Genomic DNA, 26221 nt, shown 5'->3' on the forward strand with positions numbered 1-26221 from the left:
TGTTCTCACATTTGGTGTTTGTACATATTATATTTCTGAGCTAATTAACACTATCACCATTTTTTGGTTGAAATACATCGATCTTTTGTGAAACATTAACTTGCTCCTTTAATTATTATTAAGTCACACCGCAGGTTACATATTATATAAAAGGGCAGCGATTCCTTTGTCTTTCTTATGAGTGTCTTGAAAGCCTTTAGAACATTTATCTGGTTTACCAAACAGAGACTAATGTTGTGCTAATGTTACAAGTAGAATAGCATTTCTATGAAATCCTGACCACTGTCTGAACATATTCATCAAGGGACCTTCAGCATACACTGGCAATATTGAAAGATATGGGGCAGGAACATTGTACTGATATCTTTGTTTTTCCATTTTATTTGTATTACAGCTTTGCTGGGCACAGATAGGATTCAGGCAACCCAGACAGCTGCGTCACTAGCAGTGTGGGCAGCACCCAAATATCTTCAAAACGTTGGACAGCATTGTTCAGATAAGGAACCATTTGTATTGATAATAAACCAAATGTTTTTAAGACATCCCAAATCATGATGATAGAAGACCACATCAAACTTCTGGGGTCACTGACGTCTGTGAAGTTGGAGCTCAGATTACCAAAGCCTTAAAAACAAAGCAGTGATAGGTAAACTGTGAGTAATTAAAAATCTGACAAAATATAGATTAGAAGCACAGTTCATTTTTAAAAAGCAAGCAAATGAATTAGGATTCAACAGGGAGGGTCTAAATTTGGATATCAGCAGTATTCTGGCTAACAATTTAATCATTTGGAAAGCTTTGCTGCAAGAGCGTATTCCGAACACACAACTTTTTTTCATGATGTGGTTTATTGCAACTCTTCTGCTTGTTACTGTTCAGAGCCCACTGAGAGCCAATGCCTGTGAGGATACAGACTTGTCTAGGAATGCAGTCATTCATTTCTTCAAGGAGGAAGTGCTGGATAGCCTGGGATTGACGGAGCCACCCATTAAACAACCCAGTCAAAGAGAATATCCAGGGCACCCGGCTTATAACCGAGTGCGACGGGATACCAAGGCAGAAGAGAGAAGCCTGCAGATGGACACCTCGCAAGTCATTCTGCTCCCCAGCACAGGTGAGGAAGAATTTAAAAATTCAAGCAAAAGCAAAGGTCTTACTCTCTTGCTTGTAGAGAGTCTTTGAACCTGGCACGTGAAATAAAAAAAAAAATATTATTATATAGGGTAAGGTTTGCACATTGTTTTCTTTGTCTTTGTTTTTGTGGGCTTTCCTCCCACATCCCCATAAAGTTTAATAGGAGCCTCTAAATATGTCCTTGGTGGTGGTGTCTGTGAGTAGAAACTGTGATGGACTGGGCCTCCAGCCTTGTGCCAACTGCTGCTGGGATGCCTAAGAATGATATAATATAATATAATATAATATAATATAATATAATATAATATAATATAATATAATATAATATAATATAATATTGGGAGGAACAGTGGCTCATACTGTTGCTTCACTGCTCCATGGACATAATTTCAATGTTGAATAAATTTTGATAATTATTTAATTTTATAATGCTTATAAAAGGTATTCACCCAAAGGTAGTTTTCAAATGTTATTGCTATACAACACTGAATCACAGTGGACTTAATTTGTTTTCATTTGATATTGATTAATAAAAAAAAGACTATTGACAAAAGGGAAAATAAATTTCTTCAAAGTAGTGTAAATTAATTACAAATATAAAACATAAAATAATTGATATACATATAATGTATATACATACATCTATATATATTTATATATAAATACCTTAATAAAAGGATAAGTGTCTGTGTCTCTGTCTATGTATCTGTCCAGGCACTAATAAAAGGCATTACATTTGTCATTTCAGCAGATGGCACAGCACAAACATTAGCACTGCTTTTATGAATCCCATACCAAACGGCACATCACAGAGACATATGCATTGCTTGGTGCGCTGCAAATGTTAACACTGAGGTCCGTATTGATAACTTAGATTTCCACCTGTCCTAGATGGGTAGCATAGATAGTAGTCTTATATATGTATAATATGTATTGTGGACATTTTAGGCACTGTTGCCCCTTTGAACCCGCCAGACAGACATCCCAGACACACTTGTAAAAGCACAAGAAGAATTTCTTTAATATTGTTTATGTGCACAAAGCACTACACACTCCACAATTCTCAATAATAATAATCAATACAATAAACACAATCCTCCAATCCCAGCAGCTCAGTCCACTACCACCCAACTCCGGCTCAATCTGCTGGGGTTTCCCAAGGTCCTTTTAAAGTCCATGACCCGGAAATATTCCATCTCTGGGTCAAACGCCTTGTTCAGGTGCCCCGGAAGTACTGTCCTCGTGACTCCTACGTACTTCCGGGATTATGTCGTAATACTGTCCTCCTGGTTCTTGGTGATCTCCCCCTGGCGGCCCTCACGGCACCCAACAGGGCTGAAGAACCGGACTCCATGTCCCATGCTGCCCTGCGGGAATCCAGGGAACCATTTCCGTCCAGGGGAGCTGCCATTTGAGGGACGACCCGGCCAGACTGACACACCAACTGTCCATCACAGTATGTAAAATATGTAATATATAATCTATCTATCTATCTATCTATCTATCTATCTATCTATCTATCTATCTATCTATCTATCTATCTATCTATCTATCTATCTATCTAAGACTATTGCCAAGAGATTTTTCAAGTCTCGCCCTCCTCTCAACTATTTTCAACCACGCCCACGTTCCTCTCACCTCTCATTCGTGTGAATGCTTTTATCAGACACAGTTCCTGCTCTCTCAGCTCTTATAAATTTTTACGTTTTCCTAACTTTAAGTTCCTAATAAAAGAAGACTTATTATGTCCAAATCTTATTGAAGAATTACATCTCGAAGGTTTATCAACAGAAGAAATGAGTACACAGGCAATCCTAGCACAGAGAAATGATGAAGTCTAATTAATGAAAAAATTGTTGAAACAGTGATGTTACGGAAGATGAAAACATCAACTTACAATATCCTGTAGAATATCTACAACCGTTAACACTGTCCGTTTTTCCACTGGCCGAATTACTGTTGAAAGAAGGATGTATCGCTGGTCAAACAATTCTGACATGTATAAATTTAACAGGCGACAAAAAAGGTAATGTATACATCTTCTGCAGATATCATTAGACACCAAAGGAGATCATGATATGCCATTTGTATTAAAATGTTTACAGTTTCCCGTTAGAATAGATTTTGCTATGACAATTAACAAATCACAGGAACAAACATTTGAAAAAGTCGGCTTATTTATTAGAGAGAAAGAAACGATATTCACTCATGGGTAGTTATAAATTGCGATACATGCGTTGTCACAATTTAAGTCCAAACACAAAATCAAAATTCAATGCGATATTGACAAAAACCTAATTAAAAAAATTGTTTTTACTGGTTTTACAGTAAAAGTGTAAGTTTAAAATGTATTTGAGTGTTAATTTCAAAGCCAAACAGAATAAAAATGTATAACGCAATGAATACCTCTAATGCAACAAGAAACATAATTTTCTTTCAATTTATTACGTTTTACTATTTTTTTACTATGGTTAATTACTCGCTGTAATGTAAAATAGTTAGCTCTATTATGCATATGTAACAATTCCCCTGAAAATAACAATGTTTAAATTGTACACTCGCATCCCCATAAGCAAATGGCAGATCCGCAAAGTGGCTAGCGCAGGCCATGGGGGTTGGCAAGCAGAGAGAGAGAGGGATAGATAGATAGATAGATAGATAGATAGATAGATAGATAGATAGATAGATAGATAGATAGATAGATAGATAGATAGATAGATAGATAGATAGATAGATAGATAGTGACCGACATAGACACATAGAGTCCCACTGCAACAAAAGAGGAATGTTCAGCAGCTGGAACACCCATTTTAATAAGTTCATAAAATAAATCAAAACAAAAGAGCTCTTATAACATTTCTCTCTGCAATAATAATAATTATTATTATTATCATTGCTATTATTATTATTATTTACATTTATATAGCACTTTTTATAAACAAGGCTTCACTGGGAACTGACACATTATATCTCCCAGGTTCCAATGAACATTTTATATCTTTATAAATACCTTTAAACAGGTTGCTTCTCCAGAATTTCACAAATCCATAAGACTCTTTCTCGTCCTTTTCTTCTTTCTCTTTTGCCTCCTCCACTTCTCCCAAGTGAGCTTTGTCCTTCCTCTACACCTGAGTACAGCTTGCCTTGGTGAGGTGGAGCAGCTTGTTTAATGCCAGACCCAGGAGTACTTCAGGTGCAACCACAGTGCACGCAGAAAGCATATCTGGGCCAGGCAGATCCTCTCTAAAACAAGGAGTGCTCCTTCCTGCAGCTCCCCCTGGAGGCTCCCAAGGAAGCCAGCAGGGTTGGTCATCTATACTAATAAAAGGCAAAGCCCTCAATCACTCACTGACTGATTGACTCACTCATCACTAATTCTCCAACTTCCCGTGTAGGTGGAAGGCTGAAATTTGGCAGGCTCATTCCTTACAGCTTACTTACAAAAGTTGGGCAGGTTTCATTTCGAAATTCTACACGTAATGGTCATAATTGGAATCTATTTTTCTCTGTATACTGTAATGGAGTTGAGCTCGATGGCTGTGGGGCCGGAGTTTTGTGTGACAACATCACGCCTCCCACGTAATCACGTGAACTGACTGTCAACGCAGTACGTAGAAAACAAGGAAGAGCTCTAAAAAGTGCTGAAGAAAACATGCATTATACTGTACAATTGAGAAGGCAGCGAAACAATAAGAAGCAAGCGAGTGACACATACAAGCATATTCATGAGTGCAGCTACTTCGGAAATAAAGCACGGTGTAAACCTAAAGTTTAAATTAAGTTCATAGACAGGCTGCCGCTGGCATTTGTCATGCCCACGGCTAATGCAGGATACAAGTTTAATGAGAGGACGTAGGGTATAAACGCGAGTTTTGATCACTTTGTAACTAAGTTAAAATTGCTGGTGAAGGGCTGTGCTTATGCAAATTCCGAGAGACTGTGTTTTTGGGGGATTGACAGTTAAGGCGGGTGGGAGAGTGATGGCATTATCTCTCCTCCCATTCACCTCATTTTGCTCTGACCTGCGCTCCGCAGCAAACGCGGTCTTGCGGAAGCAACTTCGTCAGACTGCCACCAAATACTCACAGAAAAATCCACAAGTTAATACACACGCTGTCTCTAGAGTTTGTCCACACTCAATGTATTCCTCGCGTCCCCTTTATACCCTCTGATCTCCCATTTCAATTCAGATGCCTCCAATTTCCAGTAAGGCTCTGCTGTGCGATGACAAGTAATAAGTCTCAGGCACAGACCCTACAAAACGATGCCATTGATATCAGGCAAGATTGCTTTTCTCCTGGACAAAACTATATGTTGCATTCTCAAGAGTGAGCTTGTGCAGCTTCGTCATATTACAACCGGAGTGCAGCCAGAAACTTTTAAGTGCCGGGTCTTAGCTAACATTAAATTAAGCCGTGGACATCACAACATCACACAAGAGAGCAGCACACGTGAACTTACTGAACGCAGTACGAGTGATCACTTCCATGCATCAAACCTTTTCAAAAAACGCATTACACAATTGACAAGATGATGGCTTTATATGTCGTTCGTTTATAAAAGAGCAGAGAAGCTGTGTAAAGGCTGTTTCACAAAAAACCAACGGAGCGTCTTATATGAGCAGGCAGTCAGCTAAAGAAGGGAATCAATAAATATCTATATAATCGTAATAAACAAGCAAAAAATAACGTACAAGCCACGAATTAAATAAAGGAAATAGGTACCTGAACAGTAAAGTAAGTCTTGAATAGCTACACAATAACTATAAGAATTGTAATAAACGAACAATAAAACAGTACAGAACCGCGAAGCAAGGAGAAACGATGGCCTTATATGGCATTCGTTTATAAAGCAGCGGAGAAGCTGTGTGAAGGCAGCTACACAAAAAAACAGCAGAGCGCCACACTCTGAATGTATTCCTCGCATCACCGTTATACCCTCTGATCTCCAATTTCAATTCAAATGCCTCAAATTTCCAGTAAGGCTCTGCTTCGTGATGACAATTAATAAGTCTCAGGGACACACCCTACAAAAGGTTGCCATTGATTTTAGGCAACATTGCTTTATATATATATATATATATCTACATACTGTCAAATAAACGAACCACACACCGTGGCGCTGATGTCCGAGGTTCGATTCCCGTGAGTGGGTGCATTGAGTGTGTACTGCCTGATGAGCCCAGAATTAGGGCGAAACACGTGCTGCGTACTGTTTGCATTATTTGACAATAAAACTATTTCAATATATTCAATCTATACTAATAAAAGGCAAAGCCCTCACTCACTCACTCACTCACTCACTCATTCACTCACTCATTCACTCACTCACTCACTCACTCACTCACTCACTCACCTCACTCACTCACCTCACTCACTCACTCACTCACTCATCACTAATTCTCCAACTTCCCGTGTAGGTAGAAGGCTGAAATTTGGCTCATTCCTTACAGCTTACTTACAAAAGTTGAGCAGGTTTCATTTCGAAATTCTACACCTAATGGTCATAACTGGAAGGTATTTTTCTCCATTTACTGTAATAGAGTTGAGCTGGAAAGATGTGGGGGGCGGAGTTTCGTGCGACATCATCATGCCTCCCACGTAATCACGTGAACTGACTGTCAACGCAGTGCGTAGAAAACCAGGAAGACCTCCAAAAAGCGCTTAATAAAACATGCATTATATAATTGAGAAGGCAGCGAAACAATAAGAAGCGAGCGAGTGACATATACTACCATATTCATGAGTGCTGCTACTTCGGAAAGAAAGCAAGGTGTAAACCTAAACTTTAAATTAAGTTCATAGACAGGCTACCGCTGGCGTTTCACATGCCCACAGGTAATGCGGGATACAAGTTTAATGAGAGGACGCAGGATATAAACGAGAGTTTTGATCACTTTGTAACTAAGTTAAAATTGTAGGTGAAGGCTGTGCTTATGCAAATTCCGAGACTGTGTTTGTGGGGATTGACAGTTAAGGCGGGTGGAGGAGTCACGTCATCATCTCCCCTCCCATTCATCTCATTTCGCTCTGAGCTGAGCACCGCGTCTAACGCCGTCTTCCGAAGCAACTTCGTCAGACTGCCACCAAATACTCACAGAAAAATTCACAAGTTAATACACACACTGTCTCTAGAGTTTTTCCACACTGAATCCTCCAGGCACTACTTACAAAAGGTCACATTGACAATCATGTTACGTTATTTTTAAAATCTTTCCTTTTCTTAGCACAAGCACAGCTGAGAAGCTTCGATGCATGTGCTCCATAATGCGTTAAAAAATAATGCATTTAATCACACTTTGCATTACAAGCAAAGGGGAGCTTTTGTCAATGCATGATTTCCTGGTACACGATTACATTGATCAGCGCATCCCGATTCATTTTACCCTCGCACCACCTTAGTTTGAGAAGAAGTATGAAAAATATGAGGTTAACACAGAAAAACAGATCACCAATTCAAGCTTTATGAATAATCGATTCGCCATCAATAATTGTTTTGGTAAAGTCATCCTCCTTCCATTTTATAATTTTTCCGCCATTAGCCATGATTAAATGAACGGTAAATAAAGTAAGAGCAAAGCGAACGTGACTTATTTAGGCAGGCATATATAAGACAGCAACACTCATGACAATGTAAATCATGTTACGTTATTATTAAAATGTTTCCTTTTCTTTTTCATTACTTCTTTAACACACTACTTCTCTTCTGCGAGGCGTGGGTATTTTGCTATATATATATATATAATATATGAATGACCTCCAAAGAGCGCTGAGACTTTTGATATCATGAACGTGTCTGCAAAAACTGTGGTCTCCTGCCCAGCAAAAGTCGAGCAGCCAGCGCACGTGCATAGCTGTGCCGGCCTTTGAGACGCTGACTGCGCTTCTGCTTTAAGTCAAAGTGAGCACTTTTAATTTTTTCATCCTCCCCGCGCTATAGCCCAGACAAGTGCAAACACGGACCCCTTTTCTACACCACGGCAAAATAATATTAAGGCGATTCACACTTTCTTTTGCACGTATACGATTATGAGGTCCTAAACTCGGATTATGAATTCACGCACACGAGTGCAGGACTGACAGTGCCATCACAGCCGATTAGTGGCGGGACGTCTCACCAGTCTACACAAGACCCACCGAGACTGTCCCCAAAAGGCGATCATAACGTCACCTAACACATCTCTCTATACTATATAAAAGAAAAAGGCAACTTTCCTTTCTTTACACCTTTTTTCCTTTTATCCCAAACCAAAGCCTTTCTCTCTTAACACTGCAGAGGACACAAAACTAATTTTCTTTAAATGCCGGTAAGGCACATTACCAGAGGCACACATTTGAACGTTCACATAGAAAATGTAATTTCAATGTACCTGTACTTCTTAAAACGTTAATGTTTTACTGTTTAATAACTTATAGACTATAATTTATTATTTTTTCCCTTACACTCAGTGACCAAACCTATACACACACATATAGACACATACAAACATACACACAAGTATATGTATGTGTATATATACACACACACACACACACACACACGTACATACATACATACATACATACATATAATTTGTGTGTGTGTATGTATGTGTGTGTATACAGTATATGATGTAGATAGGTATGTATGTATATATATATATGCGTATATGTAGATATGTATATAGATATGTAGATATTAAGATATGTATGTGTATATATATGACAGCAGCAATCCAAGCTGTGAGAAAACAGTAAAAAGGAGGCGCGTCAGACGTTGTGGTACATTTTCTGATGCAGCTACCGAAAACAACTTCGTGACGCTGCCGCCAAATACACAAAACAATTACTTTGACAATCATGTTACATTATTTTTAAAATGTTTCCTTTTCTTTTCATAACTTCTTTAACACATGACATCGCTGCGAAGCGCGGATATTTTGCTATATATATATATCACAGCGACACTCATAACAGTGACAAAACAATTACATTGACAATCATGTTACGTTATTTTCAAAATGTTTCCTTTTCTTTCTCTTTCCTTCTTTAACACACTACTTCTCCGCTGCCAAGCTGGTATATATATATATATATATATATATATAGATAGATATATATATATATATAGATAGATAGATAGATAGATAGATAGATAGATAGATAGATAGATAGAGATATATATATAGATAGATATGAGAACAACACTCATATCAATGACAAAACAATTACATTAACAATCATGTTACGTTATTTTTAAAATTTTTCCTTTTCTTTTTCGTACCTTCTTTAACACACTACTTCTCCGCTGCGAAGCGTGGGTATTCTGCTAGTATATATATATATATATATATATATCAGCGCTTCCCGATTCATTTTACCCTCGCACCCCCTTGGTTTGAGAAGAAGTATGAAAAAATATGAGGTTAACGCAAAAAAACAGATCACCAATTGAAGCATTATGAATAATGGATACTTTATTCGCCATCAATAATTGTTTTGGTAATGCCATACTCGGTGTAATCCTCCTTCCATGTTATAATTTTTCCACAACTAGCCATGATTAAATGAATGGTAAAAAAGTAAGAGCGAAGCGAGGGTGACTTATTCAGGCAGGCAGGCGAGAGCACAATAGCTCGAATTTGGATATAAGTAGGTTCTATTTAGTCGCCAGAAATATCTTTGGTAGGAATGGAAGTTGAATTTAGTCTTTAAATTTCTATGATGAAGAAAAATTTATGCAATGATGACTAAATTTAACGTACATTCCTACTAAACATATTTCTGTCGACCAAATAAAAATTACTTATATTTAAAATTTAAATAGAACTTCAACAGATACGATTGTTCATATACCCACACATCACTAAGTGCACGTAAGAGCGGGAGTCATCCGTTTTAACAAGCAGCTTATTGCACTGATACGAAATAGCCTGACCATTTAATTATTTAGGAATTGATAGCTAAATTAAGATTTTGTACAAATAATGGTTTTAATTTTTCTTTCTTTTTAATAAATTTTGATTTGATAAACAAGCGATGTCTTGCAATACGAGTAGTACGAGTACTTTGTTTGCTGAGCGTTATGTGATCATAACTGAGTTGATAGTTCTTCTCTCTCTCTCTCTCCTTATCTTTCTCTCTCTCTCATCTCGCTCGCCCAGCACGTCTCTCTTTTTCTCTCCTTATCTTGCTCGCTCACCCAGCACGTCTCTCTCTCTCTATCTCCTTATCTCGCTCGCTTGCTCGCCCAGCGCGTCTCTCTCTCTCTCTCTCTCTCTCTCTCCTTATCCATCTCGTTCGCCCGCCCAGCACGTCTTTCTCTCTCTCTCTCTGGCAATCGTCTCCTATTCTCCGTCTGAGTCTGTGTGCCTTACTCATATAGTCAACATCTGTTTACTACAGCATTGTGACTGTGTGCGCGCACGCACATGTGTGCTGTGAAGTGCGAGTCCCCATCTTGCTCCCCAAAACACAAAGCTGAGTCTCAGTACTTTAACACCAGCTTTATTCAGCTTGAAACAGCAACAGTGCTGTTATTTATTGTACCGGGATCTTTATAATGTTCCTTGTATGACCCATTGACGACAGTCGCTATTAGCATGTCTGCGATCTTTTTGGATGCGCTTATACGGCAAACTGCTACAGCGCTGGGAGACTGCAATTGCTTTGGGGCGCTCTTCCGTGTGTTGTCCCGTTGGGTGGAATCCCACATGAGTTTAGAAACTCACACCAGCCATGATTCTTTATAAAGGTAAAGTGCAAGGTTAATTTGTATTATGTATTTTACTTTATATTTTGTATTAATCATTTTTATATGAATAGTTTTGGGTTGTGGAACAAATCATCTGAGTTTCCATTATTTCTTATGGGGAAATTCGCTTTGATATACGATAGATAGATAGATAGATAGATAGATAGATAGATAGATAGATAGATAGATAGATAGATAGATAGATATAGATATATAGATTATATAGATAGATAGATACAGTATATAGATATAGATAGATATATAGAGCCATAGATAGATAGATAGATATATGTGTATGTATATGTGTGTGTGTATATATGTAGATATGTATGTGTATATATATATATATATATATATATATATATATATATATATATATATATATATATATATATATATATATATATATATATGCCAGCAACATTCATAACATGTGTGTGTCTCCAGGTAACACAAGTCTGTTGTATAGCTTAAAGGATGACTTCAATATCTTGTTACTGATAAATCATAATATATAATTCCTATTAGACAACTAATTGCTGATAATATCTGCTATTTTTAAGTTATTTAGAGCATAACTCATATATACATGTATATATAGAATACTTCTTCTTCTTTCGGCTGCTCCCATTAAGGGTTGCCACAGTGGATCATCTTTTTCCATATCTTTCTGTCCTCTGCATCTTGTTCTGTTACACTCATCACCTGCATGTCCCCTCTCACCACATCCATAAACCTTCTATTAGGCCTTTCACTTTTCCTCTTACCTGGCAGCTCTATCCTTAGCATCCTTCTCCCAATATACTCAGCATCTCTCCTCTGCAGATGTCCAAACCAATGCAATCTCACCTCTTTGATTTTGTCTCCCAACCGTCCAACTTGAGCTGACCCTCTAATGTGCTAATTTCTTTTCTTTTTTTTTATTTTATTGTAATCATTCCATACAAATAAATTGATTTTTACAAAAAATAGGATTGAAAACAAATCAACCCCCACCCCTGAGAAAGAGAGTATGGTCAACAGAATAAAACTTAAAGCTAGTAAAAATAAATAAATTGATGAATTTAATAGGCAAAATAAAAATAAATGGGAAGAGAATCTGCTTCCTCAGTGCTTTACGAGCTGATTCTAAAATATTATTGGTTAGATCCTGCCAGGTTTTGAAAAAGTTCTGCACAGATCCTCTAAGTGAGAATTTTTCCAGCTTCAGATAGTATATAATATTATTTGCCCACTGTCTTAAAAGAGGAGAGTTAGGATTCTTCCAGTTGAGCAAGATAAGTCTTCATGCCAATAGTGTAGTAAAGGCAATTACAGTTTGTTTGTCCTTCGTCACTTTAAGCCCATCTGGGAGAACACCAAACACAGCTGTTAATGGGTTAGGAGGGATTGTGACACCAAGGCTGTCTGATAGACATTTCAAAATTTTGGTACAGAATGATGTTAAATTGGTGCAGGCCCAAAACATGTGACCCAGTGAGGCTGGAACTTGATTGCAGTGTTCGCAGCTTGGACCTTGCCCTGGAAACATTTGGACAGTTTTAAGCGAGGCAGATGTGCTTGATATATAATTTTGACTTGAGTAATTGTATGCTTTGCGCATATGGAGCTCGAGTGAATTCTCTGCATTGCTACCTTCCACTCCTTTTCTGATATGATGAGTGAGAGATCCTTTTCCCATTGTCCTCTTGGATCTTTGAAAGGGAGGGACTGTAAAATGGTTTTATATATTGCAGAAATGCTGTCTGAGTCCTCGAAACTGAGCAATATTTTTTTCCAGAATAGAGAAAGGTGGGAGATGAGGAAAACCGGGCAGGTTCTGTTTAACATAGTTTCTGATTTGAAGATAGTGTAAGAAATGTGTTGCTGGAAAGTTAAATTTGTAATGTAACTGTTCATAGGATACAAAGATGTTGTCTATATAAAGATCTCTAAGTAATTTAATCCCAAATGTTTTCCAGATATTAAAAACTGCATATGTTTGCGAGGGTTGAAAAAGGTGGTTCTCATGCAGAGGTGCCACAGATAAAAGATTCTCTATCTTAAAATGCTTTCTACATTGGTTCCATATTCTGAGTGAGTGAAGCACAATTGGGTTATTAGTACATCGGCGATAACTTGCTTTAATGTACTCATTTTTAATCCTGTCCATCCCCATCACACCCAATGCAAATCTTAACATCTTTAACTCTGCCACCTCCAGCTCTGTCTCTTGCTTTCTGGTCAGTGCCACCGTCTCCAACCCATATAACATAGCTGGTCTCACTACCATCCTGTAGACCTTCCCTTTCACTCTTGCTGATATCCGTCTGTCACAAATCACTCCTGCCACTCTTCTCCACCCATTCCACCCTGCCTGAACTCTCTTTTTCACCTCTCTTCCACAATCCCCATTACTCTGTACTGTTGATCCCAAGTATCATATAAATTACATAGTATATAATACATAGTATTAGTAAACACTACATAATACTTAGTATTATACATAGTATATAAAACATAATATATAATACATAGTATATAATATACTGTCTTTTTAAACAAGCTCGGGTTTGTAAGGGTTGGACTGGCCACAATGCCAAAAACAACTCCAAAAGGGAAGTCAATTCAGAGCATAACTGTTAAATCAAAAAGACAGAATATAATTCTTCAAAAGAACTTCAGACCCATTAAACAAAAAGTTTAATGAGCCCAATAAAGGAGACTTTCATTTAGAGGATACCTTCAATCAAACCTGGCACCCACTGTGGCCCCCCAAGAGGGAGGACCACTACTATAAAGTAGGCATAGCATATGAGCAGTCAAGCTGTGATCCTCACCAATAACGTCAATAAGAGGAGGGACATGCATGTCGCTTTTTATGCCTGAAAGATTTTGCCATGAATAGCTAATCTTGTTTAATTCCCTGAAAGACATACCCTGTATACTTATACTGCAAACCGAGAGCTACAATTGCTTTTCTCACTTAACACCACTTGATTAATGTAAAAAGTGTTGATTAAAGAAAAAAGGGAAGAATATTAAATAGATGCAGGTAAGGTACCAAGAAAAGGACATTTAGAGAAAACGCAAAGCAGCAACTGTATCATCTGCCTAGTTGTGTTATTAAGTCTGCACTTTTTGGGGAAATTACTTAGTAGTCAAAGTCTAAAAATAAATGCAATCTGAAGCGTTCAACTGTTGCTGCTTCTTGCTCTTTGAACTCTGGCACTTTATATAGAGCTCTAAATGACAGGCTTGTTGCAAAGCAAACAATAAAGGCTTTATTGGTAACAGCTAGACCATGTTTTGATATCTGTTCAAAGCAATCATGATCAAGTATACTTTACAATTTTAAATTAAACACTAAGGAAAGAATACAAATAAATATGAAGATTTCCTCATTCTTTAATGCCAACTGAGATACCCATTCATTTAGCACACTTGTTGAATCCAGCTTACAGTCACAGGAGCTGGAGGACTGTCCCAGGAAAACCCAGGCCAGTGTGCTAGTCCATCTCAGGAGAAGGGATAATTCAGAGACATGAGGAAAAAATATAAATTCCACGTAGGCCCTGTCCAGACACAAGGACTCAGGAGGTTTGAAGCAGCAGTGTCAGCCACTGTGCTATCTCTTACCAAGATATCCGTTACTAATACAAATGGGTAGTTGGGGTTAAGCAAAAACTGATAACTACTAATAATAAATGGCAAACGTTTTCCCAGTACATTGGATCATTCTTCATCCCAAAGAAATTTATATTAGGTTTGTTTGTGGCTCTGCATTAGTCCAGCGTACATACTGTAAGTCTGCTGTATCTATCTATCTATCTATCTATCTATCTATCTATCTATCTATCTGTCTGTCTGTCTGTCTGTCTGTCTGTCTGTCTATCTATTTTTCATATAGTGCCTTTCTTATCTATCTATCTATCTATCTATCTATCTATCTATCTATCTATCTATCTATCTATCTATCTATCTATCTATCTATCTATCTATCAATCTGCGTTTACATGTTTATGAAATAATGGCTTGTACCTTAATTATTTAAAAGGTTAAATAATTGAAAACTCTGGGCCAGTAGAGATTTGGATTTATGTGCACTGACAGAAAAGTCAAAACATTTCTTCCTGCTGTTCTTTTAACTGTTTTGTGCAATGGATGGAATGCAGAAGACACCGTAGAACAACAGTTTTAAACCCTTGGATTACTTAAGGCCAACCCCACCAGGGTTGCTAACTAAACCCTCCATTTCCCCTACTATTTCCTTAGTCATTTCAATATTCTTTTCTATTCATTTGAAGTAATTTTGACATGTCTCACAAAATCAAATTCAAATATAAAGAGGACAGGAAGAATCCTCATGCTAAAATACTTTGCGTTAAATACAATCACAACTGTACAATAGTGAAATAAATAAATCAAAGTAGGTTTGGTTATTATAAAACAAGTGAAGGAGAAGTTAAAAACAATAGATAAAAGAGAGACACTACAGCAGAATCCGATCCACAGTGTTCACCATGTTTGAGTGTCCTTTTTCATTCCGAAGTTATCTTTGAGAGTTTTCAAATTTCTAGAACATCTGTGTAATCCTGTGACAGTACAACCAAATGCACTCCCCTATGTCTGTGCACACATAACTGTTTGTTCAAAGTTAAGATGGAATCCCCTGCTGATAACTTCTTGGCAGTGCCACAGTTTGGTGGCTATGAATTTTTTTTAGCTCTAGAAGAAGGCTTTTGTACATTGTCAAGCATACGCGTCTGAGGAACAGCTTCTGGGCTCGTCTGAGGTAAACACTACAACTCCAGAAAACCAGGGGGTGTGATTGCTAACTCTCATATCTCTCTTATCACCCACAGCTCAGAGAAGATGCCCACCGAGGGCAACTGACCACAACCCTTCGAGCCTGAGAGCTATTAAAGTGAGGTGCTGCCGAAAGATCCAACCATGTGATTGGGCCATTTTGAAGCCAAAAGCTAAAGTTTGCTTTTGTTATCATGCACCTGTTATTTTCAGTTCCTTTTTTGTTTATTTGCCTTTAAAGTAAACAGGGTGGTCCAGTTGGCATCCGACATTCCTTACGAATCTTGTCCTTCCATTGACTGACGACAACATAAATCTCCAAACATGGCATACAAAAAAGGCCACAACAAGTTTGTCTTGCTCTGGAAGCTGAACAGTGTTTTACCTGTCCATTTTAATCGGTGTACCGTTCAATAGATGCAGAATGAAAGATGAAGGGCCGGCATAAATAATTCTATTTTCTTGGTAGAGCACTTTTACTCTGTGAGTTTTGTGCAATTATATTATTGCGACTTGGCTTGCACTTTGTGGTTATTGTTTTGCACTATTTCTGTGACTGACTGAGTCTTTCTGTAAATATTCATTTGTTGTATGGTCCTGTACTAAAAAGAAATGTGACAATCTTATGAGTAACTCCATTTTGTCTGATTGTGCTGTTAAGATGGAGCTTTTTCTAATTGGATCCTATGGTATTTTGTGCTACTGCTCGAAGTTTATCTATCTATCTATCTATCTATCTATCTATCTATCTATCTATCTATCTATCTATCTTTACCTCTTACATACACTTTGAATGCTTGTATAAATATATAGGCTTGCAAAGCATATTTATATATACAGTACATACAGTATACCGATGATAAAAAGAAATTCAGCTCTCACTGCTGGACTGAAAGTTTGATCATCATTCCTGAAGTATCAGTAAACCAATAAAAATAAAGCAGCACAACTACAAAACAATGCAAAATCATTAATAACTATAAATATTAACAACAGCCATCTTTGGCACTTCTTCAATATCTTGTGTAACCTTTTGCAGCCACCACTGCTCAACACATCTGGTACATTGAGAGCTTCTGAATTTGCAGTTCATAGAAATTATCCCTTTTGTTCCAAACTGGCCTGATGAAGTTGCTGGCCATTAGAAGGCAGAGGGTCATCTCCAGATGTTCTCCTCCAGGTTATTCCAGCAGGGTTCTATGGGGCTAAGGCTAGAAAAGAAGATAGGCGGAGACGGTACCTGCACACATTCTTAAGGACAGTTGGGGCCAGTTGGCCTAATATTGTCCTGCAATAGTGGCAAGCATTTAGCTGTGAATAAAAGACCTCTGACAGGTTGCCTTGTTCAAAAAGCAGCAGCATGGCATTTATCCCTTCCTATTCTGTCCTTGATGTGGACATTAATCTGTGGGCTGTTCCAGTAGAATTGTAGATAACAGATCCGAAATGACTGCACAAATGAACCAATCTGATGTGTCAGTCCTGCTCTGGCCTGGTCAATCAAAAGTGACTAGATCTTGGATGGTCAGCTGTCCTATTAGTCTGCTTTCAGCGCAATTGGGGTACAGTAAGACAGATGAAGATGAAAAGGTCGGGAACCAAATGCGCACCCCTGAGCAAAGGTGTGGGGAGAACACAGCCTGATCTAAAGGGCCTGCTCAAGCAGCCCAGAAACAGGCCAGTAGTGCCAAACACAAAGAAAATTTCACATACTCCAAAAAGATAATTTTTTTCTAGAGAAGAAATTGCATTGAGTGTATCACAGAAAATTGGAAAGAAACTGATTATGAAAAATAAATTCAGTCAGTCATTCTTTTTCTGAACAGGGTAATGAGGGGTGCTGAAGCCTATACCAGCCAGAATAGGGCACAAGACAGAAACAAACCCTGGACAGGGTTCCAGTCCATGACAAGGTGAACACACACACATACAGACCCCAGACACACACTAGTGCCAATTTAGTGTGCAAGTCTTTGGTGTGTGGGAGGAAACCAGAAACTCACGCAGACACAAGGAGAACATGCAGAGAGGACCTGAGATGAGAACCCTGGTCTCCTTACTGTGAGGCAGCAGTGCCACCACTGCACCACCCATAACAATTAAACTGAGTTTGCTATAAACATTTTAACAATACAGTATGTTAAAATGTTTGAGGCAAGTTTACACAACAGCACCATCTGCTGAGGAGCTGGAGGGCAGACACCACTGCTTATACCATGTTATAGTATCTCTGTATCATTCAGCCAACCTTTAGTCTACTGGCTTTAAAAAAAATTCAGGCCTCAAAATTGGAGGACAGCTATATAAAATGGTTTTATTATTTCATCCAGTCATTCGATTAACTAATCTGTCCATCTTTTAATCCACTTTTGGACAAAGCTGGTGCCTTTCCTAAGATAGCAGGCACAAGGTAATTCTTGGGTCGTCTCAAGGCAAATTCAGTTATACTGAAGGAAACCAGAAGGAAAACAGACATGGGCAAAAGGAAAACAAGCAAACTCCACAGGTAATAAATAGGTCAGGATTCAAACCCAAAAATAAATGAATGCAATCAATAAGCTGATAAAGTTTACAAATGATATCAAAATTCAAAGGACCACATACTGGTTTAAGCACATTTGTGGCAGGTGAAATTGAAAGTACGTGTAAAGTATTACACATAGGAAGCACAAATGTTAGATGTGAATATATATGATGTCTGAAACATAAGTGTACACATTATGAGTTGAACCTAGCAGTTCAAAGTGGAATCGCTGCTTTCTACATCATGTCAGTGAAGAGAAACAAGAGTGCTTATTGAATGTTAGGTTATACAGTATATCACAATGTATGGTGTGCAAGTCAAGGGAGGTTATAGTTACGTTACATAACACACTAGTGAGGCCGCATCTGAAGTACAGTGTTCAGTTTTGGTCTCCATATTACAAAAGACATAAGAGCTCTAGAGAAAGTCCTGGGGAGAGCTACTAGGATGACTCTGGGACTGAGAGGTATGAGCTATGAGGAGAGATTTAAGGAGGTGAGCCTTTTCAGTTTAAGCAGACTTTAAGAGGTGACATGATCAAAATGTTGAACATTAGTACGGTGGAAGCAGGTTGCTTCTTTAAGATGAGGTCAACAAGAACACAGGGACATGGTGGGAAACATCTTAAGGTCAGATTTCACAGAATTATTGGAAATTTATTTTCAGCCAAAGAACTTCAGACACATTGAAAAAAACGATCAAATAGTGTAGTAAAAAGCAGGGTTTCAGGGTCCTTCAAATCTCAACTTGATGTTATTTTGAACAATCAAGTCGTTTAAAAAGTTTCCGCACTTTTGTATTTTCGTTGGAAATGGTGAAGGTGGGACTAGTAGTAATTAGTCGTGTCTGAGAGTGTCATGTAATTAGTTCTGCCGGGCAAGCCGGTTGCCCTTGCGGTTTTGTATAAGAGTTGTCACCCTGTGGTGAAGATAGCTGTGAAATGTATAAATCGGACCAAAGAGGAACAGGCTCTGTCATACGCTTTTTATGGGCAGAAGGTGTACTGGGAGCACAAATTCTTCTTTGCATGTGTGCTCAGTATGGGGATAAAGTTCTCTCTCATAGAGTCGTTGATGAGTGGATTAAAATGTTTGAAAATGGTCATACTAGTGTGACGGATGCAGAGCGCTCCAGAACGTCCAGCTACAGCCACGACCACGAGGAATGAAGAAAGAACCCTGATGTGAAAGTAGTGGTGCATCACTCAACCAAAAAACCTTTTTTTTTGCTGATGACGTTAAAAAGCTGGTACGACGCTGGGAAAATTGCATCGCAAAGGAAGGTGAGTATGTAGAAAAGTGATGTAATTTGTTTTTGAAATTCTTAATAAATAGGGTCAAAAAAGTGTGGAAACTTGTCTCTTGTAGGATTAACAATCTTGTTAGGTCTATTCTGCTCACAATTGTTCTAATGGTCTGAGGACCAAATTGAAGCAGTAAGGAAGCAGTGCTATCTGCTGAGCCCCAGATTTGATTATATGGTGTATTTTTACATCAAATGTAGTCTGTGTTGATGTAAGGTGCTGTATATCATTATCACCAAAGGCAGAATTGGCATTTTGTTATTTTTGTATGTGCTATAAATGACCCACAACACAATGTAGAATACATGTACAAGCCTTTAAGTTGTCATCAGTAATTTCTTCTTACATTGTTTTGGTCTTTTGTTTTCACATCTACTACACATCCTATGATTAAGAAAAATGAAAATATCTCAAAAAACGGTGAAATCTTCATCAGTGGCACACAGGATATTTAGAACGTTTGGCTGATAGGATTTTTTGTGTTTGTAGTAATAATTGTAAGGCAATACAGAGGATTAGTGAACGTGACAGTGGCCAGATGTGCTGCTAAGATTCCTCAGTGCTGCTCTCTGCTGCAAAGAACAGTGATCCAGGGACAGGCTCCTACGTAACAGCAGGACCACCTAGGCACTTAGTTTTACATTTGTACTTTTCTTCATATTCTGGATTGCAAACTCACCAACGTCTACAATGCAGAAGGGATGAAAGGAATCATGAGTTCTCTCTCTGCACTAATGTTTGAAAAATATACAGTATTTTTGACACTTCATTGGATCTGGTGGCAGGCAGGACGATTGTTGCACCACATCTTCTGCCTTAAGGTATAAAACCTAAGGAATTCACAAATGATGACACATCTGCCTTCTTATTATTAACAATTAATATTCTGGTCACTTCATTTGTTTAGCATTCTCCAAAGCATTTTACAATAGTGGTTAGCATGAAAGGTAAGAAAACAAATTAATATTAATCTTAATTAGTCTTGTATATAAATCTCCTAAGCTGGCCAATGTCCATCAGTAACTCATCTGATGAGTTTTTCCAAATAGGCTGGCATCACACTACAGGATTCAGCACATCTTCTAACTGGACAACATGTCAAATTTAATGATTGCAGTTGACTCAGAGGGTGTCAAATCATATAAAATGGAACTGCAGGAGTGTCTGATTATGGTTCCAAATCTCAAATTGTACCTCTAGGTCTCTTTACCTTGACAGTGAATCAACTTGCCGAAAACCGCAAGGAGAAAACAAGCACTACACAAAAGTCAATAGAAAAGGTTAAACAGGAATGTGTGCCAAATCTTAATTTCTCAAAGAAACAAGAGCCCAACCTTACACCTTACAGCTCGCGTTGAGAAAATCAAATTGGCTTGATTTGCTGTAGTCAGTTGCAGAGAGTTGAAAGATCTGTTAAGAGTGCTTTGACTGAGTCTTTGCTGGGTTCATTACACCACTGATAGCAAGTTGATGTAACTTTTGTAATGTATCGTAATATAAGTGAAGGCTATTGGTGAAAAATCATGAACAAATTCATGTAGTTTGAAGCTGGCTTTAGGGGTTGGCACACTGTTGTCTTACAGCTCAGTTTAACTCCTAGCACAGTTTGCATCTTTTCAGAATTTTCTTCCGCAACAAATAAAAAAGTGTATTTATTAGGTTTATTGACTACTTGTTGTGCTACCCATCTAAGATGGGTTGAAATCTAATTAATCAATGTAGAGCGTGGAGTTAACGTTTGCCAAGTACTGTATATTGAATGTAATGACATTAACAGAGCACCTAGGTAGACACACAGACACTTATTCTTTTACTAGCCATGGTACCTGTCGAAGACAGTAATAAAATAATTTTTTAAAAAATTTGTTATCGCTTTCATTTGCTACGTGTACCTTCAGTGCCTTTCCTCTGTATTTGTGTGTGAACGCCTCTTAACTTAAGCTCCCCCTCTCAAATCAGTTCCCATAAAGCCTGCTTCTCTGACTCTGTCATTGTTTTCAAGGCGCCTTTCTCGCCTCCTGTCTGGTTTTATACTTGCAGTCTTTGAAGGTGACTGTCAGCGGGCCTCCTACACCTTTATTCCTCCTCCAAACATCTCACACTTGTATGTCCTCTTTCTTCACATCACAAAAGCCAAAGTGACCAATCACACCAAAGCCAAACGGACCAATCAGATCGATCTGAGGGACTGGACACACAGTATTTTAGTACAGGGGTTTTCAAACTCGGTCCTGGTGTCCCATTCTGAATGTAAGTTTTTGTTCCTGCCAGATTCATAATCAGTGACAATTGATAACACTGGTCTCATTTAATTAGCTGGTATTTTTTCCCTCTTCTTTTTCTCAACATTCAAAAAAGCATAGCAGCATGATTTTTACATTTATAAGACATTTACAAATATTTCTATTTCTGGTAGATGTTTAAATGCTTAACTCTCTTTTGTTAATTTCATTATATTTTGCTCTTTCTCTGTGCAGTTTGCTCCCTTCATTGTATCTTAATAATGACAATTAAAAAATAGCAGAGCAGACACCTGCAGACAAACAACACTGAATCGTGAAAGGCTGCAACTACTTTAGCACCAGACTTACTAATTAGTAAATAATGGATTAATTAAACAATTAGAAAACCACAGAAAAGTAGAATGAAAATCAAGAAGAAGATATTGTTAGAAAGAAAAAAAAATGATTCCCATTGTTACAGAGTTTTTAGGGCTTTCTCGCTCCCTTGTACTGTCAGACCACACGTCAGACACCAGGTAAAAGTCCAAATAATTATTATTTATTATAATAATAATGTGCACAAAGCACGCTCCTCTCCACAATTCACAATAAACAATAACCAATCCTCCAAACTCCCAGACGCTTAGCCACCCTGCCTCCCAACTCAGTTCGTCCATTATAGTCCTTGAACCGGAAGTGTTTGTCCCTCAGTCCATGTGACTTTATCACTTCCAGGTCAGGTAAAAGCTCCTTTTTTTCTTCATTCTGGAAGTATATCATTTCTTCCGTTCCCGTGACTTGGAAATACTTCTGGGCCATATGGGAAATATAAATCCCTGGGCCTCCCTGCAGCGACACCTGGCGGCCCCCATGGTATCCAGTAGGGCTGTGTATTATGACTCCACTGTCCATGATTCCATGCTGGCATTCGGGGCACCTCTATGCTGCAATGAGGGCTTCATCTAGCGGCCTGGGGGTATTGGCCAGGATGAATGGCCGGGCATATCGCACACCATATAACTGCTTAGTACATTTTCATTTTTTTTTTTTTACAAAACTTAGTGTTCTAATTCCTCTATTGTTCCCAAAACACAGAATCTGGGAAATAACAGTTCACCTAATTAGCCCAGGATTCCAATTAAAAGCAGAAACTGGCTGGAACAAAATCTTGCATCCACAGTGGGTTTGAAAACCCCTGTTTTAGTATATAGTAGATTTAAAAAGACAACTGTAACAGCATTGTAGTTGTTTTACCATTAGATCAAAAAATAACTTCTAATCTATATATTTATTTAAATATTTAACTGCCTCTGATGTATCATTATATTGTACATTAAGGTGAAGGCTAAAATTATGAACGAGTGTGGGTGTCCTCTGCAAAGGGTTGGTTGCTGTTTTGCTCTCACTGCTGCCGAGATTGGCTCTTACTCATCAGGTCCATTTAATGAAGAAATTAGGCAGACAAAATGGATTGATTTTTTTTTTTATATAAATTTGGAATTGGCATGTAGTATTGACAGCCTTAAAACCATATCTAAAATGATTTATAATGTCTCACACTAATGTACAGGAAAGATTTTTTTTTTTCTTTTAAGCTGGCTATGAAACTTTCTGAGAAGGCAAAAATGAATAGCAGACCCGTTCCCAGATGTGAATTAGAAGGTCTCTAGCACACCCAAGTGGTGAGTCTAAATACTGAGCCATGGTTTGCTGATTGATGAGATTACAGCCTTCTGAAGACTGGAAGTGAAACTTTACTTTACACCCGTTGTGACAAGAATGGCATGAAATACACCAAATAACCATACAACACCAGCAGGAATACATTTGAAAGTTTGGAAATCTGTGATTTGCTCCAAAATGAATGTACTGAATGAAATGGGAAAACATAAAGCACAGAGACATAGAGAAGGGATGTTACACTCAGCTTCTGATGACTTTGGTGACTCTAAATGTACCTGATGAACAAGACTCGACTCGTCCGCCTTTGTTCACGTTAGCTTGTGAAAGTTGATTTACCAGATGAGTATGTTAGCTATTTTATATTCACAGTAGTGCTGTACAATATGCAAATTTCCTTACAATTTTTATGTCATAATAAATGTCATTACTTTTATTGCACTAAATGTTATGGTCTAAGGTCTGGAAACTGGGAGAATCTCTTACAAATGCCAACACATCTGCCTTTTTATTATTAACCATTAACATTTTATTTTTATAGCATATACTGTATGCTTTTACCTCGGTAATGCGTGTGGCAAAAATGGTTTGGGAGAGGCTATAAATAATTTTATTGTTGTTTTCATTGTGCTATAGCCAGGATTTTTTTTAATTCCCTGCCATATTCTTATTCTCCGTTTTATTGCTGCTTTTGTTAGTTTTTAAATTGTTACTTTTCATAGTTGGTATTTATTTGTTATCATTTACGTTTATCATTTATTCTTTGAGCTTTTTTTTTTTTTTTAACGTGCTGCCATTTTGGGCGTCACTGCTTCTGACTCATCCTTCTGGTTTGCTGAGTTAGTATTATTATTTCTTGTTTTGCTGGAATTTCTTTCCGTTTCTATTGGATTTACTTATGGAATTTGTGCATTGGGATGTGAGTGGTGGATTGCCCTTTAGGCAAATTCTGTTTTGCTCTTTTGAAAATTTTTGCCTTGTTTTCTCTTTTTATCTTAGTTAAATTCTTCATTTATAAAATACTACATCACCCTTTTAATTAAAATCCATCCCCTGTAAGAAGTTTCTTTGCAATTTGGGAATCTATTGCATTTTGTTTTGCTTTTAAAGACAGCTTATAGGCCCATTTATAGGCCTGTCTATGCCTAAGCCTTGCAGGTAGCAGTTGGGGGACTTGCTGGCTTGTGTAAGCCTCTTCTGGGCTGGCCACCGAAGGCCCAAGCCTGTTTATGGTCATTTTGGAGGTCTCAATGTCATGTTTATGACTCAGGATCACAACAGCTTTACTCACATTTCAAGAAACTTAAGACATTAATTAAAGGTGTGGAGGTACGTGGATCATTAAACATGGCCAAACTCTAGATAATGGATATATTTATTTTATTAGTTTTGATCAGATTATTTCATTAGTGTTTATAAAGTGATACAACTAGATGCAATACAGAGGATCATTTGGCAGCCTTCAGAGCTTTGAGCAACCTTTGGTTGTACAGCACCATCCATTTTTAAAATATTAAACAGTGCTCTTATAAAGTAATAGGTTATTTTTGTCTCCTTTCTAAAATTTTATTACTTTTTGCTTTTTATAAGTGGACACATACTGCATTCTATATCAGCAATAACAGAAGTCAGTCAATTCAGCCAGTGAATAAAAAATGAGGTCATTTTATGCTGCACAATATCCTACAGTGATCTACATGCCCACATTTAGGATGTTATCAAAATTAAAAAGTCCAAGAAGTTTGCAGACACAAAGGCTATGTAGTCAGATATGCTTATAACATTTTGGAAATGCTGCTGGGTTTACTGTAGTGTGTCTGCTCGTCATGTATTACTGCAGTATGGAGCACAAACTGCACCTTTGGTGGTCATGTTAAGTAGGAGCAAGTAACTAATAGATGCACTGTAGGTCGGCCATATTCAAATGTATTGTCATCAATGTTTCTAAGTGTTGTTAAAACCACACAAAGCACTTGCTAAGATCTTCTTACGTGGTACCTATAGGTAGCCCCTATTTGAAAGTATTGCCAACATATAGTATTTAGTGAAGAGAAGATCTGTCAGTGAGCCGCGCATTGTAACCGCTAGTAAGCTGAAATTAACAGTGGACCATGTACTTCACTACTTCACAACGGTAATGACTTCAGTCAGTAGTAATTTGTTTCATGTTTGATCCTGTTTTGTAATCATATTTGCTTTGTGCAGCACCTTATTACAAAACACTTTATTAACTGTGACGCATGGCCGGCAGCTCAACCTGGCCAGGACACCCAAAGAATGGAAGGATGGGGGAAGGCAGCTACTTTGAGACACTGCAGCTTCTCCATGTGAGATTTTAGAATGGGTCTAATCTTAGCAAATCTATCGTGTAATTGTGCAATATATTCAAGTATAATTATAGAGGGAATCGCACGTGTGTGACCTAACAGAAGTGCATAAAAATACAGATTAAGTATTGGTTGTTTTTTCTTTAATAAAATGTGTTTATTTTTTCAAAACTCTCTTTCATGTGTGTTTGCATATAAGGTTGTCAGCAGTAGCTGTTTGTAATGTGGGCACCTGGGCACTGCTTCCCCAAATATTTGGTAAACATGCATACTTAAATTAGTTAGGAAATGTGAAATAATCATGAAGTAAATTTGTTTATTTGCACACTGTATCCATTAAAAATTGGTTCAGACTTGCATTTGATTAATTTCTGTATGACTAAAAAAACAAAATCTGTGTGAATACCTGTATTTCCGGAGTGAAGTGAGTCAGCCAAATGAGAGTTCATGTAAGTCCTTGATCTGTTTGGCAAGCAGGTGACCTGAGGCTGCCCTTTGATTGGTTGCTTTC

At 37.9% G+C, this 26221-nt stretch overlaps 1 protein-coding gene across 1 annotated transcript in view; it reads left to right on the top strand.

Annotated features, from left to right (window-relative positions):
• Nucleotides 1-577: 577 nt before the first annotated feature.
• inha (inhibin subunit alpha) overlaps nucleotides 578-26221 on the top strand; it is a 34136-nt gene continuing 8492 nt past the window's right edge. The window contains exon 1 of the mRNA XM_039756378.1: nucleotides 578-1114. Coding sequence (XP_039612312.1) covers nucleotides 838-1114 — 277 coding nt within the window. The 5' untranslated portion in view covers nucleotides 578-837. The remainder of the gene's footprint in view (nucleotides 1115-26221) is intronic.

The sequence above is a fragment of the Polypterus senegalus genome, chromosome 6 (genome assembly GCF_016835505.1).
Source record: "Polypterus senegalus isolate Bchr_013 chromosome 6, ASM1683550v1, whole genome shotgun sequence".
Classification (NCBI taxonomy): Eukaryota; Metazoa; Chordata; class Cladistia; order Polypteriformes; family Polypteridae; genus Polypterus; species Polypterus senegalus.